At 40.3% G+C, this 19,031-nt stretch overlaps 1 protein-coding gene across 1 annotated transcript in view; it reads left to right on the forward strand.

Moving 5' to 3' along the window:
- The window catches only part of TRANK1 (tetratricopeptide repeat and ankyrin repeat containing 1), a 47,215-nt gene that overhangs the window by 20,764 nt on the left and 7,420 nt on the right, over positions 1-19,031 (forward strand). The window contains exons 10-20 of the mRNA XM_065753176.1: positions 910-1,062; positions 1,427-1,678; positions 2,487-2,663; positions 6,725-9,598; positions 10,215-10,414; positions 10,872-11,009; positions 13,296-13,439; positions 14,110-14,266; positions 14,877-14,965; positions 16,540-16,643; positions 18,074-18,206. Coding sequence (XP_065609248.1) covers positions 910-1,062; positions 1,427-1,678; positions 2,487-2,663; positions 6,725-9,598; positions 10,215-10,414; positions 10,872-11,009; positions 13,296-13,439; positions 14,110-14,266; positions 14,877-14,965; positions 16,540-16,643; positions 18,074-18,206 — 4,421 coding nt within the window. The remainder of the gene's footprint in view (positions 1-909; positions 1,063-1,426; positions 1,679-2,486; positions 2,664-6,724; positions 9,599-10,214; positions 10,415-10,871; positions 11,010-13,295; positions 13,440-14,109; positions 14,267-14,876; positions 14,966-16,539; positions 16,644-18,073; positions 18,207-19,031) is intronic.

Here is a 19,031-nt window from a genome sequence, read left to right on the forward strand (position 1 = left end):
ACTACTGTTTAAAAGAAGGTTAATAAGCCCCAAACATGGGTTTTGCTCTTCTCAGTACCATTTCTTCAGTAGAGTCTAAGATGATTTGGTGCCTGATGATGTTTTCCTTGTCACTAGCTAGCCTAGGTAACATCTGTATTAGCTGTGTTACCATATTAGCTCAAAGCATACCCTTTGCAAACCATTACTTATTTGTGTTATGCAGATCTCAGGGCACAGATGGAGCAAAAGACTTACACGGGCAGATCAAACTTAGGAAAAAGAAGCAAAATTTATTGACTACCTTGATGGTTTCATGTGTATATTACATGAAAGTGTACTGGAAATCTTTGTATTTCATTGCAGTTGCATCTTTGGGCTCTTGGCAAGCAAATTCACGTAGTTCTTTCTTTACTGAAGAGATCTTCTGCTCTTTTCCTGGAGAGGGTCTTAGTGCAATGGTTCTCAGTTAAGTTTACACCACTGCCCTTACAGAGGTAACTGCTTTGGTATTTCAGGGAGCTTTGCTTGTCTTTTGGAGTCAATTTATCTTTTGCAATGTGCAGCCCCCAAGAGTTTTCTAGGCTTAATGCAAAGCACGAGGCTGGAGAACAAGGCAGTGCTTTACACCTGGGGTAAATCCTGATTGCTAAAATGGTGACTAACCTCGTCTGTTGCTTTGTCCTTTTGTGTGATCTTTGATATACTTAAATTCTCTGAAACTTTCATGAAATTCGTGCCAAGTCTTCTGGTTTTCATTTAAAAACAGTTAATAGGACACGATTTAAAATCAGCAGTTGTCTGTTACCCAAGTATCTTAAACCTGTGGGTGTCTGTAAACCTGCCTGTAAACCACTGATAGAAGCACAGTGTATTACAATCCTGCCCTGAAAACATGACTGGATTTTCAATTTCTATGATGTTTTGCAGATGAAGATAGAAGAAGAGCTACAGTTGATTCTTTCCTGGATGCCCTCAATCAGTTTATCAAGTTCTGCAGTTTTGAAAATGGGCTACATCATAAAAATGTATTGAAGGAAGATGTGTTTCAGAGATTTCTGAAACTGCTTTCTTCTGTGAAAGGTACAGTGAATTCCCATTTCTCCTCTTTGCTGTTGTGAAAAATGTTTTATACTAACATACAGTTTTTGCTCTTTTACTCATCCTTCATTTCCATGTCTATGCAATTTATATTACTGGGACAGTGCTTTTACTTCTTTTTACTGCTGCTTTTTGCAGTGAAAACCTGTCGCAATACACACAAAAATTCAACAGAATGAAAGTTTTCAAACTGCTTTGTCTGTCAGCATAAAGACAAAAGGATACAAATGTAGGATTTTGCTGTTCTGTGCTTTGAGTTTAACGAGCCCATTATTCTGAGATGTGTTTACATTGAGATGGATCTTACTGTCTGTTTCTGAGTTATTTTGTCCTGCTTGTCTTGCAGAAATTCCAGAAGGGGTGGTTTGCAATGTCTCCCAAGCCTGTGCTAACAGCATTGTAAAGCTGTTGTTGAAGAAGCAAATGTGGCATGAAGTTTTGCTGTTGCTGACAGGGAAGGCCAATGGGGAAAACTCATCAGATGGAGGACTCTTCAAAACCTGCAATCTTTCAGATGTTGACATTGGCAGTATTATCCAGCAGTGTGACAGATTGGATGAGCATATCCACCTCATAAGATGTTTGGTAGAAAGAGGAGGTAAAAAGTTAGAATGTTACTTCCTATAAAAGATGGGATACTTTATTTTGCATGTTTGGAGCACCACAGTTTCAGAAAGATGAAAGCACAGGTTTTTTTTGTGGTTCTTTATAAGTGCTGCAGCTTGTTGAGTTGCAGTACATTTGCTGTGCCTGCTACACTTGAAACCTGTTAGGGCTGTGTAGGATGGAAGATGTTTTTCAAATGAACTTTGTCTGTCAGAGTTGGATTAGGAGGTAAAAGACCAAAGATTCTTGTTCCTTTGCTTATAGTTTTCTTGGGCTTTAATTCCCCTGTCTTGAGCCACTGTTGTCCTGATAGAAAATATGATTCAGTCTTGGGATTCAGTCTCTTGTCATGTCACAAGTAATTGGCTACTTCAGTGAATTCAAGGACATGACTGAGTATCTTTCTTCTTTCAGTCACTGTGAGTGTGGTTGTTTTTCTTGTTTTGGATAAGCTTGATTCCTAGAATGGCTGTTGTTTTTCACTTCATCTTATAACTTGATGCTAGCTATAAATTAGGGACGTGTAGGCCTGTTGCAGCCTTGTGAGTGTCTGGGGTTGCAAGGAAGTTTCTTGTTTCATTCAGTGAATGACTTGAAGAAGATATGTCTTGGCCTGTCTGTCCTCGTTTTGCAACAGGAGGACTGGCTGCTTAGATTATTTGGAGATCAGAGGAAATTCTGAAGATTTTATTTCTCCAAAACTCTTTTTGCCTGCTCAGCAGTCAGTTTGTACGTTTCTCTGATGAGCATTTTCTGTAGTTTGCATATCTGATTTATCACATTTAACCCCATGTCACTAGCTCTGCCAGACGGGATTGGAGCCACATCTGAAGTACCACTGCAAATCTGTCTGAAAAAGAATTATTTTGAACTGGTGTATTTGCTGCTGACCAAAGGTGCAGATCCTCGAAATATCTCCATTGCACAAGGAGATACTCCTTTGCATGCTGCAGTCCACATCTGTTTGGATAAAAGAGGTAAGGTTTTTGTGTGCTTAAGTCTTGGGGACTCAAACATCTCTAGCAGGAAGGTGTCACTCATTTTCACAGCGACTGTTGAAAATATCTAAAGGACATAAAACTACTAGAAAGTCTCCAAAGGAGGACTACAAAGATGGTGAAGGACCTAGAGGGGAAGATGTATGAGGGGTGTCTGAAGTCCCTTGGTTTGTTCAGCCCAGAGAAGAAGAGACCGAGGGAAGACGTGATGGTGGTCTACAGCTTCCTCACAGGGGGAGTGGAGGGGCAGGTGTTCATCTGTGCTCTCTGGTGACAGTAACAGGACTCGTGGGAATGGCATGAAGATGTGTCAGGGAAAGTTCATATTGGAAAACATTCTTCACCAGAGGGTGATCAGGCCCTGGAATGTGCTCCTCAGGACTGTGGTCTTGATGCCAAACTTTCCAGAGTTCAAGAAATATCTGGACAGCGCTCTCAGATATACAGTTTGATTTTTGATTGGTCCTTTGCGGAGCCTAGAGTTGGACTTGTTAATTTTTATGAGTCTCTTCAGATTTGAGATATTCTGGGATACTATGATTCATGATCTCATTTCTTACCTGTCCATCTCACTACCACTTTCTCTGTTGTCTTTTTCATGTGATAGCAGAGGCAGCAGAGCAGGATGTTTGATCGTATCTCAGTCCCCAGATTTTGTAGGCCAGAGGATGTGGACAAACCTTTATTAAGCTAATATTTTCTGCTTTTAATTTGCAGTGCCTGGGGCTGTGAAGAGAGTTAATGGTTGGTCAAGTGATTGATGAGATAGAGGCAGCTGTAACATCTCCATCACTTTCTATTTTTTTGTGACTGTTATTGTTTAATCAAGCTGATTTAAAGAGCAAAGCTCCTCTCTGAAAACCCATAACATTTGTACTAGATAGAAATGATATAAATATGAAGTATCTTAAGAAGAAACAAAGACAAAGGCGGGGCAATAACAGCAGATATTGCAGGAAAGGCAGAGGATTTTGAAGGGCTTCAGGGCCGTTGGTTGAGGGAGCAGCATCACAACTGATATTTACTTCTATCCCTTCTGGGGCAGCGAGGGACACAGAGCAAGCTAGGAAAACCCAGGTAATGATTAAGTGGCTGATAGGCTGGTGTCACAACAGGAGCTTTGGGTTTTTCAACCACGGAGCGATTTACTTGGCAACTGCTCTAATGGCTGCAGATGGGGGTGTCACTTGACTCAAAGAGGGAAATGGATCCTAGCCCAGCAGCTAGCAGGGCTCATGAGAGTGCTTTAAACTAGGTAGGAAGGGGATGCAATGAGGCTTGCTAGGACAGAGCGAGTAGTCCAGGGTTTTATACTAGATCCAGTGGGGGGAAGAGAGTTGAGTGCGTTGTGACAGAGGAAGGCTTAGGCTTACTGTCACACCAGGAGATTGCAAGGAAAAACCCTCCAAACTGTCCTGTAGGATCTCCTGGGTGCTCCTCAGAGGAGATAATGTTTCAAATGAGGGGTTGGCAACCTTCTTGTGTCCCTCTAGGAAGCAGTGAGGGGAAACTTCAGATTTCTTTTAGAGGTTTGAGGAAGGGCCCCTCTGGAAGGGTGGTGTGACAGGAAGCCCAGTTGAAGTGCCTTTGTGCTAATGCATGCAGCATGGGAAATAAACAGGGAGAGCTTGGAAAATTATGATCTGCTTGCTATCACAGAAACGTGGTGAGATGAATCTCATGACTTGCATACTATGATTTGAGGGCTGCAGGCTGTTCAGAAAGGGATAGACAGGGTAGGAAAGGAGGGGGAGTTGCCCTCTATGTTTGGAAGAGGATGGATTGCAGAGAGCTGTGTCTGAGTAACAGCCATGACCAGGTTGAGAGCTTATGGGTTAAAATCAGGGATTGGTCTAGTAATGGACATCTAATGGTTGGGATCAACTACAGGCTGCCTGATATGGGGGAGCCTGTTGACAAGGCCTTCTTTCTTCAACTGCAGAAGGTATTGTGCTTGCAGGCTCTTGTCCTTATGAGGGATTTCAAGCACCCAGATATCTGCTGGGATATCGATATGGCAGGTGGAAGACAATTCAGGAGATTACTGGAGTCTGTTGAGGATAACTTCCTGATCTAGGTACTTGATGGACTGACTTGAGGTCTGCCTTACTGGACCTCGTGCCCATCAAAACAGAGGAGAGCATTAGAGAGGTTTAAGACTGGAGGCAGCCTGGGCTGTAGTGGAGTTTGTAATGTGGAGGAATGCAGAATGCAGGCCTGGCAATAAGTAGAGTCAGGACCCTGATCTTCAGGAGAGCAAACTTCAGGCTGCTCCAGAAACTTCTGGGTGTGGTCTCCTGGAAAACTGTCCTTAAGGGCACAGGAGCAGAACAGAGTTGGCAGCTCTTTAAGGACACCTTTCTGCAAGCACAAAAGCTCTGCGTCTCCCAGCAGAAGAAAATGAGCAGAGGAGGTGTGTGACTGGCCTGGCTGAGCAAGGACCTGCAGCTTAAACTGAGGGAAAAAGAGAGAGATACAGGAAGTGGAAGCAGGGTGATATAGCTTGGGAAGAATACAGGGATGTTGTTTGTGTGAGTAGAGATAAGATCAGGAAAGGCAAGGCACAAGTGGAACTGCACTTAGCAAGGGATGAGAAAAATAAGAAGGGTATGTAGGCAGGAGGAGACAGACCAAGGAGAGCATTCCCCCTCTGATAAATGAGGACGGATAACTGGCTTCCTCAGACATGGAAAAAGCTGAGGTGTTCAATAAATGCTTTGCCTTGGTTTTCACTGGCTCCTCATGTCTGCCAGGACCCTGAACCTCTAGGTGTGGGGGAGAGGAGCAGATTCCATCCCCCTGAAACAGTGGAACAAGTCTGAGACCTCCTGAAACTGATTGTATGCAAGTCCATGGGTCCGGATGATTTGCATCCCAGGGTTCTGAGAGAGATGTCTGAAGTGGTCGCTGAGACATTGTTCATCATACTTGAAAAATCATGGCTGTCAGGTGAAATCCCTGGTGACTGGAAGAAGGGAAACATGACTCCCATTTTTAAGAAAGGGAAAAAGGATGACTCGGGGAACTACAGGCCAGTGAGCCTCACCTCTGTGCCTGGGAAGGTCATGGAGCAGATCCTCCTGGTTACCATGCACATATGAAATGAAGAGGTGATCCGAGACAGCCAGCGTGGCTTCACCAAGGGCAGATCTTGTCTGACCAATCTGGTGGCCTTCCATGGTGGAGTGATGTCAGGGGAAGGGTGATGGATGTCATCTGCCTGGACTTCTGCACAGCCTTTGACATAGTCCCTTGCCACATCCTTCTCTCTAAATTGGAGAGGTATGGATTTGAAGGATGGACTGTTTGGTGGATTAAGAACTGGTTGGCTGGTCCAACTGTGATCAACAGTTCTATGTCAGGGTGGAGGCCAGTCACAAGTGATGTCCCTCAAGAGTCAGTCTTGGGACCGGAGCTCTTTAACATCTTCATCAGTGACACAGTTGATGGAATCAAGTGCACCCTCAGCAAGTTTGTGGATGACACCAAGCTGAGCAGTGCAGTCAATACACTGGAGGGAAGCCATCCAGAGGGACCTGGACAGACTGGAGAAGTGGGCCCATGTGAACCTAATGAGGTTCAACAAGGCCAAGTGCAAGATATTGCTCTTGGGCTGGGGCAATCCCAAAACTAGCTGCTGCAGATTTCTTCTGGATGGTGTAATAAAGTGAGCCCGATGACCCTACCAGAGCTGCTGCTTTTCTGGATGACTAGAGTCACCATCATCTATTTGGTAGCTGTCAGGGCTGATAGTGGAAGATGACTTGGAGGCTAAAAAAGGAGGGAAATAGGCTGATACTCCATAAGCAGTTGCAGAACTAGAGATTTTTAAAGCTTTGCTGCCATCGTATTATTTCTTCTGAGTATGAGGAAAAGCTGTTTTGAGCTATTTCAAACAAGCTTGTTTTAAAAACATGAAATGTAAAAAATAATCTTTTGAAAGGAAATCGATTTTGCAGGAAAAAAGTATTTAAAACCTGTTGGCCTACCATGCATCATTATAAGCAGCTAATTTCTTTTCTTTTTCTTCTTGCTTTCAGATGGCACTGGCATAAACATCCTGAATTATCTGCTTGATCTCTTTGCTTCAAGACATTCTGACTTTCCGTATCTTAATCCAAACATACAAGATGATAATGGAAATACAGTGATGCATGTTATTTTTCAGAGAGGATTTTCGAAGCAGGCAAAGAGAATAATGGATTCATTGGCCAAATTTGATGTTAACTTTAATATAAAGAACAAATTAGGAAGAGATGTGAGGCACAGAATTAAGAAAAATGACCCACTGCTAGTTGCCTGGAATACTGCTGTGTCAGAGAAGAAGAAGTACCGTCAGGATATAGCAGGGCAGTTGGTTAAAACACCTAAGCCTACTCCAGCTTCTGACGTGTCACAGACAAAGAATGCAGGACGCTCTTCTTCTGGGTCCTTATTGAAAGTACCATCTGGCAACACAGCACGTAATGATGTAAAAACCCTGTCTTCTGTAAAGACAAAAAATGATCAGTTAGCAAAGCAGGAAATGGAAAAGACAAACAACCCCTTAACTCTGCAGGAAAGCCTAGTGCAGGAAATTGCAACTCTAATTCAGCAATTGAAATGGGGTGACACCCTGAGGAAGGATAATTCTGTGGTACCAAAACAATCTTCAGGCCAGACAAATTTGGAAGAGGGAAAAAGTGCATCTTTACAGCTTTGTGGAAGCATAGTTTATCCTGAAGGAAAAGGAGATGACAGGGAGAAAAAGAAGGGAGTGCAGGAATTTACTGTCGGCATGTCTAATGGAGAGAAGGAAGAACCAGAGGAAGAGAAGATTCTGGATATGGAGGCATATGTGCAGGAATTTGATAGCATGACTTGGGAAATAGAGTGCACTCCTGAAGCGCTGAAGACTTTGGGCAGCAAAGATGTACCTCATTATCTGAAAACCAAAACTATAATGACAATTAAGCAGCTTGGTAATGGGGAATGGACTAGGGGTCTTCAAAAGCCACTGAAACATTTAAAAGCCGATATACAACTTTACGAAGCCAAGCTGGGCAAAGGTGCAAGAATGCTATGGGAACTTGCAATTGACTTTTCTCCTCGTTGCAGTGAGAGTGCGGAAAAGATTATGGAAACTGAACAGACAAAAAGTCTTCCAGAAAAATCTGGAAGAGTTTACACAGAAATAATCAGAATTTGGGCCATTGTTCTTGATCACTGCAAGCTGAACCGTGTTTTAGACAATATATGCCTGTCCTACAATCGTGGCTTATCTTGCATCTTAAGGAAAAAGCTCAAAGGCATAAATGAAGGACATCAGAACTACAGCGTGACAGCACATAAGCGTGTTCCGCGTTGTTATGTTGAAGACCTGGAGAAAGAAAAATCAAAAGAACATACTATCCCTGAGTATTTCCCTCCAGCCAGTGCAGCAGAAATGGAATACAATATAATGAAATTTCACAGCTTCAGTACTAACATGGCACTCAACATTATAAATGATGTGCATTCTGCAGTGGAGTACCCTTTCCGAGTTGGAGAATTAGAGTATGCAGTAATTGACCTCAATCCAAAGCCCATGGAACCAATCATTTTAATTGGGCGAAGTGGGACAGGGAAGACAACTTGCTGCTTGTATAGGCTGTGGAAGAAATTTTATTCATACTGGGAGAAGTCCACCATGGCAAATGGTCCTCTGCTGGAGAGACAAACTTGGCGACAGAGACAGTACAGTGATGTTGAAAAAGATGGATTAGAGAATGAAGAATGTGAAGAAAAACAGGACAGTGATGATTCAAGCGAGGAGCAGGCAAGTGAGGAGCAAGACCAGGACAGCGAGGATGAAGAGGTTGCTACGAGCACAACTGATACAGAAACAAATCCGTGTGATGACCATGAAGAAGACCAAATAGGTAATTTAGAAGAACCAAACAGGTTGGAGCATCTGCACCAGATCTTTGTAACAAAAAATCCTGTTTTGTGCCAAGAAGTTCAGAAGAATTTCATTGAACTTAGCAAGTCTTCCAAGGTAACCAGTCATTTCAAGCCTCTGGAGCCAAATGTTCACAGGCTACAAGATGTTAAAGATGAAAATTTCCCTCTGTTCATCACCTCCAAGCAGTTGTTGCTGTTACTGGATGCATCCATGCCCGACCCATTTTTTCCGAGGAATGAAGATGGGAGCCTTAAGAGAACCATTGTGGGTTGGAGTCCCCAGGAGGAGTTGGTGATACCAAATTGGCAAGATGAGGATGAAGAAGGCAATGCTGAAGCAGAAGATGGTGATGAAGAAAGAACTGCTGATGTATACTCTAGGGAGAGTGACCCTCGGATTTTTGTGACTTACGATTTATTTGCAAATGAAATTTGGCCAAAAATGATAAAGGGTAAAAGCTTATACAATCCTGCGCTTGTTTGGAAAGAAATAAAGTCTTTTCTGAAAGGCTCTTTTGAGGCACTGAGTTGCTTTGGGGGTAAACTTACTGAGGAGCAGTACAAAAAACTAGGCCGGAAGAGGTCGCCAAACTTCACGGAAGACAGAAGTGAAATCTATCACCTCTTTTGTCTGTATCAACAGATAAGGTCTCAGAGAGGCTACTTTGATGAAGAAGACTTGCTATATAACTTATCTCAGAGACTCTCAAAACTTGGAGAGCTGCCATGGTCCATCCATGAGTTTTATGGCGATGAGATTCAGGATTTCACCCAGGCTGAACTAGCGCTGCTAATGAAATGCATCAATGACCCTAACTCCATGTTTCTAACCGGTGACACTGCCCAGAGCATAATGAAAGGAGTTGCTTTTCGTTTTAGTGATCTGAGGTCGCTGTTTCATTATGCAAGCAAAAACACCGTGGACAAGAAGCAGCGTGTTAGGAAACCGAAAAGAATATATCAGCTGTACCAAAACTACAGGTCCCATTCAGGTAGAGTATGAAATCTATTATCTGTTTGTGCTCATCAGATGTCACTAACAGTTGAGGTTTGCTATTGGCCAATTCAAAGCACCTTCAGCTAGCTGTTGGGTTGTTGTTTTTTTTTTTTTTTTTTTTTTGGAGAGATAAAGTGATCAGCTTTTTCTGTGTTTTGATATGATGACTGGAAAAACACAAATGAACCTCACTGAAATTGTAATTTTTTGAACAGTCACGCTTAATGTATATTTTATCTGTTTGATATGAAGGCAACTTCTCAAAAAGTAATTCAATGAACTCATACGCACCTTCTTTCCTCAAATTGCAAGATTTTGCAGGACTGATGCACTACTTCTACTTTTCATATTAGTTTTGTGTTTGACCTTCATTTTATGAGGAGGGCGCTGCTAAGTCTTTGTAGCACACTTTCAGATCTTTATAGGCCCAAGAATGGCATCCACTCAAACGTCAGAAACAGGAAGTAGGCCTTACAGCTTCTTTCTTCTGTTTGTTTTTGTATTGTTACTTCTTGAGGTCAAAATTTTAATAAAAACTTTTAAAAGTGTTTTTGCAAGAGTGGATGAGACAGTCTGATGGAACTTTAAAGTCTATATTCTGCTTATTGTAGGTATTCTCAGTCTTGCATCTGGAGTGGTTGATTTGCTTCAGTACTATTTCCCAGAATCTTTTGATCGGCTTCCGAAGGACTGTGGTCTCTTTGATGGACCCAAACCTACAGTCTTGGAGTCCTGCAGTTTTAGTGACCTCGCAATTCTGCTGAGGGGCAACAAAAGGAAAACACAGCCTATTGAATTTGGAGCACATCAGGTTTGCTTTTCTTAGGTATACGGCTTTTTGCAGATTGTTCCAGCTGTGCTACTAAATAATTGCTTTATACGGACTGCCCACAGCTTTTTTTTTTTTTTTTAACTCCTTGCATTTTACTGACAAATTATGCCTTTGGAAATCTGAAACAGTTGTTTGGTTTCTGTTTCTTTCTTCTTCATGTGTTTCTGGCTCTTTCTGCTCTTCATTGAATCAGATGATTCTTGTCCCATTCTTTTCTAACTCCAAATTTTCTCACACCAGATCTGCAACTGTCCCCTCATACCACACATTTGACAGTCTTCTATGGGCAGCTTTATGTAGTGTGCTGGAATGCCTCTGTTAAGTGCTGTTTGGTTTTGGGAAACCTCTTGCATCATCTCCACGCATTTGTATGTCTTCTGTCTGTGACTTCTTAACGTGTTATAAAAAACTTTTTTATTAATATGCTTTGTTATAGGTAGTATTAGTTGCAAATGAAACAGCAAAGGAGAAGATACCTGAGGAACTCAGTTTAGCACTTGTACTAACAGTTTATGAAGCAAAGGGCTTGGAATTTGATGATGTACTCCTTTACAACTTTTTCACAGACTCAGAGGTACTTTTTATCTCTTTTTCTGCCTTTTTTCTTAATGTATTCATATTACACGTGATCTCCTTGGCTTTCCAGCTGGGGAAGGATTCACACTTTCCTCTGAAGATGGGTGGTTTCTTCACAGTAGAAAATAGACTCAGAGTTTTATGAAGTGAGCTTGTGTTCCCCTAGTTCTGCATTTTTCTTCATTGCATTTTTCTCTCCAGGAAGCTCAGAACCTGTCCAGGTTTTCTCCAGTGGCTCCAGGCCTAGTGGAGGTCACAGAATCATAGAATATCCTGAGGTGGAAGGGACCCATAAGGATCAAGTCCAACTCCTGACTCCACATAGCACCACCAAAAGTCAAACCATGTGTCTGAGAAAGTTGTCATTCAGGGGGATGCAACTTTAGGAGCACCCCATAGAGAGTTGTTGACCACAGAAGCCTCACTTGGTGCTGAAGCATCACTGAACCTCTGTGGCCAGGCAGTAGCCAATATCTTTACTGAGGGTGCCTGCAAGCTTGTAATCACCCATGACTGAGTTACCATGCAATTAAATATTCTGTGTAAATGTCTCTCTTGCAGATGCCCTCTGGGCTTGACCCCTCAAAACAGTGTTTCAGACATGACTTACAGCAACTGAAAACCACAGATTTATAAAGTAAAACAGAGGGCAGCTTGCTGGTGGTTTTTCATGAATTAAGCACTATGTGGTGAGGGTGAAAAGTGGGAACTTGAGGTAAACGTCTTGAATATGGCTTACTGAGATTCAGGGACACTGTAATACTACTGGCTGTATTTCTCAAATTTGATATGTTTTGAGTGATGTGGGACGAATTTAGAACAAGAACTAATAGCAGAACCCAGAGTTTTAAGTGTTGGGCATTTTAATTTAGTTAGACTAATCTGTGTCAGATGAGGAAAACTATTTTCATATAAATATTCAGTTTTCCTGCGAGCCATGAGTATTTGGGGTTGATTTGAGTAGTTAAACAAGCAGGGAAGAAATGTTCATACTGAGGTTTCCTGGTTTGCAAAGGTGAATCTCTGAACTGTTGTGAAGGCAGCAAACGTGGCTGTGTGCAGTTTGTCATTCATAATATTGGTTTTTATGGGATTTGAAAGTGAGATTTAGAATGAGTGCTGTTTCGAGATGCTGATTTAAATGAAGAATGTAAAAGTAAAAAGCTGCTAAACCTTTAAAACCCAAATTTTATACCATTATTTGGCTGTCATTTTATAATCTGTAGCAGGCTTAGGAATGGTTTGATTGGTGATATATCATAACCAGAATTTCAAAACGGGTTTAGCAAGTGTTCTGCTTTTTTGCCAGGTTGTTTAGGGCTCTGGGCTGCTAAAGACAAAGCTGTTTTAGCCATATAAGAGTATTTTTAAGTTTGTGGCACAAATGTAGGGTTTTGTGGTCAGTTTTCCTTTAAACACCAAAAAAGGATAAAATTAACATGACATTTTAGAATATGTTTTTCTGTTTTGTGGGGGGTCTGCTGCAGTGTTGGGGTTTGTAGAAGAGTCTGTGGCCGTAGGGACCAGAGCTTGAGACCTGTCCACGGTGAAGGTGAGCTGATGTTTTTGATGAGCCACCCATTGTAGGGGTGTATCTGCAGCTTTAGCTGCAAACTCATAGTATGTCCAGGGAGGATTTAATGTTTAATATCAGATGACGATGATTGATGTATGTGGTGCTATGTGTGATTTGAATTCAGAAGACTGTTTCAGTGGTATACTGAAATCACAAGAGAAGCGTAGTACAGCAGTGACAGTACAGAGAAGTCACAATATGGGCACGATTCCTATGTGTTCCCAAACAGTTCCTGTATGCTGTGCTGTCACAGCCTTGACATGCTCAATTGCTGGAAAGGAGAACGTGGTTTGAAGCCATTTCAAGCCAATTACTGTCTTTCAGGTTTGCTTTGTTGCTCTGTTTCTTTATTCCGTGTTCAGCTGAGTTGCTTACCTCCCCTGCGTTGGGATGACAAGCTCAGGGAGACATTGCTTTGTACTAGCTATTTCAGAGAAGCTGTACTTTCAGCCTGATGATGATCTGATACAGACGTATCTCAGAGGTTACTCTCTAATCTCCCACGCGTTGAGATGAAGTTCCACTTTCTTGGTTGTCTTTAGGTTTTTCCTTGAGATTTTTTTGGTCTGATCCCCATGAAGTTGTTTTCAGTTGTGGGAGTGTGTTGATTGATCACAACATATGACCTTATCTTTTGCATATTTGGGCAGTAGTAATTGCTGTATACGTGTAACTTCATTTTTCTGTTGGCTTTTTTTGACGTTTTAGGCTAGCAAAGAATGGAAGATCATTTCTTCTTACACTCCTGATTCAGATATGCAAGTAGGGAGCAAATTGTTAATCGAAATGCCTTTAGAGGATGCTGCTGCTATGCAAAAGCGACCTACTGCTTTTAATGTAGAAATGTACAAGGTGAGTTTTTCATAACATTGGGAATAGCAAGGTTACATTAAGCTCTTAAATCTTAAGAGTAGGGAGATATCTTCAAGAATAACATCAATCTTTTAGTTACATGTTTATTGAGGTTATTTTATCTTTTTTTTTTAGTTCCTACTTGTATAAGATAAACATGATTTTGCAAGTTTTTTTAATGCAGTTTAAGAACCAAAAAATAGACTTTTATACATACATGTATATATGCATGCAGTGGTTAAAACAAATAGCAAAACATCTTGCCAATGTTTATTATTACTTTAATACGGTTTCAGATCATTGTTATTACTTCAAAATTAAGAAAATGTTACTTAAACTCAGTCAAGTCAGATATTTTCAGAATTGAAGTGGGGAAGAAAAAGACAAGTAGTTGCATGTGCAAGTGATTAGAAACAAGATGGACTGTCACACCTGCAGCTACTAGATTTGTTGTACTATTAGTTGCTTATGTATTAGTTGAAGAGTTGCTTACGTAGATAAAAAATTATGTATTTCATACTTAGATTTGCTTGGTTAGAGGTTCTTTTTTTGTCATTCGCTGTACCTAGTCCTTGTTTTCTTAAAACTGCAGTGTGTCACTTAGTAACAAATCAGATAATCTAGTATTTGTTGCATTATTACTTTTTCTTGTGTTGTTGTTCTGCTTCAGATGCTGAACGGAGAACTGAAGCAGTTGTATACTGCCATTACAAGAGCCAGGGTCAATCTTTGGATCTTTGATGAAAACAGTGATAAACGAGCACCAGCTTTTAAGTATTTCATCAAAAGAGGATTCGTTCAAGTTGTCAAAACAGATGAGAATAAAAGTAAAGTTAAATTAAAGCTTCCTTAAAAGACTGAAACAAGACAGCCTACTGAGTGCTTTCTTGCTTTCAGGCTGTGTTATAGAGAATGTTAATTTCTTTGGTCCCTCTAATAGTTTGCACTGATTTTGCCCTTGCAAAGCTTAACTGATTTCAGTAGGTCTTACTTGTATGGGCTCTAATGATCACTTCTATGTGTTAATAGATAATATAATAGTTAGCTATAGCTATAGTAGCTAATAATAGCTAAATTATACCTATAATAGGTATAATTTATTCCTACATGGTAATGAACGTGGTTCGTGGAATACCATGCTGGCTGAAAGAGATTTATCAAATCAGAGAATTTGGTTTCTATAAAGGCAGTGGATTTATTTAGTGTGGTCCAAGAAAAAGCGTATATATATATTTTTTTTTAGTCTGACCTTACCTGTTTATTTCCTGGGCTGATTGGGAGAGGTTAAATTTATCTAACTCACAGTTGCCATTACTGATGTGAGCACAAAACACAGAGTTTGGAACATTACAAAGTGTTCATGCTTAGCTTTTGTACGTGACAAATGATTTCTGCTATTCATCTCTTCTAACAACATTATTTCCCATCATGTTCTAGATTTGGATGATAGCATGTTTGCTAAAACTTCATCCCCAGAAGAATGGATTGCACAGGGAGACTACTATGCTAAACATCAGTTCTGGGAGGTAGGAGCATGTGATAGCATGTGCTGAAGTAAGGATGCTTGCCTGTTCTGAAACCTTATTTTCTTTACATCTGTAGAATTATCTGTAGGCCTTTAGTGGCTCTGTAGCAGTGCTTTTCTTATTTGTTGGTTTTTAATTCTGTAGATGTCTACATATGACTATAGAGAGCAGCCTGTTGGCAGTGAATTACAGACAGAAATGTGCAGGTCGGAGAGGGGTTAAGGGTTTTAATATGCACAAATCAAAGGTGATTGGGAATAATAGTTGTTAGCAGCAACATGAAATAACTGGAACTTGTGCATCTAAACCACGTGGTTGGCACTGTCATTACACGTTAATTCCTGTAGGCATTTATTTGAAGTACGTTGATTTGGGTGATGACCTCAATGCTCTTTGATGGTGTTGTTGTTTTTGTTTTTAATAGTAATTAGGGATGGATGCAAAAGAATATTAAGGAGCAGCGTGTAAGAACTAAGGGAATTTGCTCTACCAAGAAGTCTGGAAAAAGTGCAGCAAAACTATGGTTTCATTGCTTTAGTATTTAGAGAATATGGAGATTTTACACATTTATTTGCTGAATTATTGGTTTACCCAGTTCAGATGTGGCATGACAGCTAATGGAGTGGAGGTAAATGTGGTTTTGGATTAGGAAAGCAGTAGGAAAGCATCCACTTTTTGATGATAGCAGCATAGTTTTTTCAATGGAAAAGAGATACTTGTAAGGCAAAAATTAAAATAATAAGCTGCCTCTATACAGATGGCATTCCTCTCCCTTTGAGAGGAAAAATGGCCGTTTTCTACACAGACAGAAAGCTGTTCAAATAAAAACAAACAGAAACCACAGTTGAAAGAAATTAATTTGGAAATCTGAAATATCCATATTATCTGCTGTTCTGTTTTCCTCATAACCCTGATCTTTGTCTGTCGCTGCTACATAGAAGGAAAGTATCTGGGCAATTCTGTTGCTAAGAGTGGCATGCGGTGTGAAATTCCCAAACAGAATTAAACACAAAATTAATGGTTGGAATAAAGTACGATGTGAGAAGATGAGAAAGGTGATAGAAAAGCCAACCTCATTAGGTGCAGAGTTATCTCTTGATGATGGCTTTTAACTTAGCACACAAGGGCACTAGTGAGGTAAAAACACGAGTAAACTTCCCACACTCTCTGATTGAACTTTGCACAAATTGTTTTCCTTATCTTTTATAAGTATAATTAATGTGGCAGATGCCTAATGATTTACCAATTAATGATTTTGGATCATCATTCAAAATCACGTGTGTCATTTTTGCCATCAGCTTCTCAGGAATTTTGATTTTATTGCTTCCATGTAAATTTTGTAAAATGCTTTAATTAAAATTCTAATTGTGATACAGTCAAATGTAGACTGATTTTAGAGCTTTTCTTTTTGTCCTGTGAATATTCTGCTATCTTTCACCTTTTCCTTTTTCCATGCACCTGGGTGGGGTCTTTTTGTTTTCCATTACAGCTACTGTAAAATTAAGAGTTGCTGTTATGTGATGAGCCACGAGTTGGATGTACGTGGGTAAACACTGTGTGTGATCTCACCCCAGGTGGCAGCCAAATGTTACCAAAAGGGAGGAGCAGCTGAGAAGTCAAAGCTGGCTCTGGCACACGATGCTGTTCTCAAAGTGCACTTGAAGAAAAGCAGCCCCAGGTAAATACAACATGAGTAGGCATCATTCTGGGGTGCCAGACTTTGTGAGTATGTGCTGGGGAGGATGCCCACCACAGCTGTGAGACCAAACTGGAGACATGGAGTAGGCACGTAGGTGAGGTGTCTGTTACAACTTTTTGGGTGGTGAAAGAAATTGAAGAAACTGGAAAGTTCAGTGCAGCTGCTGAATTGCCATCTCTTTTGTGAAGCAGTGAAGGCAGTTGTAAACTGTAGGCTGTCTAAACCAAATGTGACCGTTGCAGAGTTCCATGAGAGAAAGCAGCAGAATTTGCATTACCTGAAGGGACTTTTTTCTCAGATATAGATAGGAAAGTGTATTATGTCAGCAGTTCACTTTCAATTAATCCTGCTACTTTCCCAAGAAGAAGGGACAGTGTTTTACATCTGGGGAGGAAAGCTGCTAACAAAGAGTGAGCATTGAAGAAAACTCAGTGCTTGATCCAGTCTAAATTTAAACAACTTGAACTAGATCTGAACCAGAGAGCAGTTTATAAAGGGCACAGATTTGGAGATGAATCATTTATTTATGCTGTCAGCTGTGCAGAATTGCTCCAGGGCTGGACTGGGGAGAAAGTTTGCAGGCCTCTGAAGTCAAAAGCTGAAAAACCGTGTGAGATCTGACATGTGCACGACAGGGAAGAAAATGAGTAGTGATAGCAGAATGTGACTGGAGCAGAGGGAGGCAGCACTGAAGGGAGAAGAAGGAAAGTCTGGAAAAATGTTATGACTGGATTTAATTAAGGATTACCTTTTTTAAAAGGCTCGTTTTATATTTTATATTAATAGCATTAACAGGGAGTACAAGCATAGTCATAAAATGTTGTGATCACATGGAATTTGTTGAGGAGACTGAAATTTTTAGTTGGCTGTAAGCTGGACTGCTTGTCACGTGGGTAGCATTTGAGAAGTTAGGATTACTTGTAAATTAAATAGACCTAGGATAGGATAACATACAAGATGATACAAGGAAAGTTGATGTAGAACAAAGTGTGTTTACAAAACATAAATAATAATGAAGTGGCTTTTTAAAATTAAAAATATTAATGCTCTTGGACACAGCACAGTAAGATTCCTGTGTGCTCTATTCTTTGTGCAGTTCTGATTCTCTTGGCTCAAGAATGGTGAATTCAAACTAGTTCTGGGAAGAAGATAGCACAGCCTTCCTTCTTGGTGTCCCTGGCTTAGTCATACAAAACAAAGACTGAGAACAGATTTGATTATTGTCTTTAATGACATAGGGGCTAAATAACCTGTTCTTTCCCCCTTCCTGATAAGCTCAAGATGACTAATCAAAACTATACTGGCCTTTAGTATACTTGGCTGTGTTATATCAGTGTTGGTTGGATTCAGTTACAGATCTTGTGACTTTAAACTTCATTTAATTTGAGTAATTTTCTTACTTTCTACAGGGAAAAACAGATGGAATATATGACATTGGCTAAAACTTACTTGGAGTGTGGAGAACCAAAACTATCATTAAAATGTCTGTTTCAGTCAAAGGAGTTCCGGCTTTGTGCAGAACTGTGTAAGAAGTTAGGAAAGGTATTCATTACATCCTTACCCTATACTCGCCTCTTTCATTTCCCTACAGCTTTTTTTCCCCTCTGATTTGGTTCTTGTGTGTCTTTATGGAATTTTTAAAGGTGATCTCTTTCAGAACTCACAAGGTAATGGTATTTTTCTGTGACATGGTAGTAGCTGAACTAAAACAGCCCCTTATGCTAGGCCATTCAAGAGGAGAACATTCACAAGGAAGCATTTGTCACAGAATCGCTTTAAGAGAAATGAGGAGGACAGTGCATTTATAGAGTCTAGATTTATTCTTTTAGCTTTCCCCAAATGTTAACATCAGTCATTTCTGCTTTGCAGTTGAAAGATAATTATTGACTGATTTCATTAAATTTAAGCTGTTCTTTTTCTCTTATTTTACTGCAATGATACTGCAGCTTCACTGATTACAGGTATCAAAATGGAACTCTGAAATCTGCATGGGTTAAGAAATGTACTGAGAATAATTTTCTAGGCTTGTGAAGGTTTTTCTTTTTTTTAATCTGCAGTACATTTCGACCAAAATATCTTGAAGTGATTGTTCCCAAATGTTTAAAGTTTAGGATGCAAGATTGAGGTTCTTATTCTGAGCTAGGACTGTTCTAATTTAATTTAGCCCTGTTGATTTTGTGAAGTGTGGAAGTCAACAAAAGTATATGTGGTGTTTTTTTTAATAACAGGCAGAGAATGGCAAGTACTTGGTAAATCCTTCAATTTTACATGCTAATTTTTCCAATGCAAGTATTTTGAATGTTTTTTAATTTAAAAAGATGTTCAGTTTTATTGATGACTACTTAGTAAGCACTTGATTACATTAAA

This window comes from Cyrtonyx montezumae, unplaced genomic scaffold, assembly GCF_038088225.1.
Source record: "Cyrtonyx montezumae isolate F1298 unplaced genomic scaffold, pur_monq_1.0 scaffold_8, whole genome shotgun sequence".
NCBI classification, from domain to species: domain Eukaryota; kingdom Metazoa; phylum Chordata; class Aves; order Galliformes; family Odontophoridae; genus Cyrtonyx; species Cyrtonyx montezumae.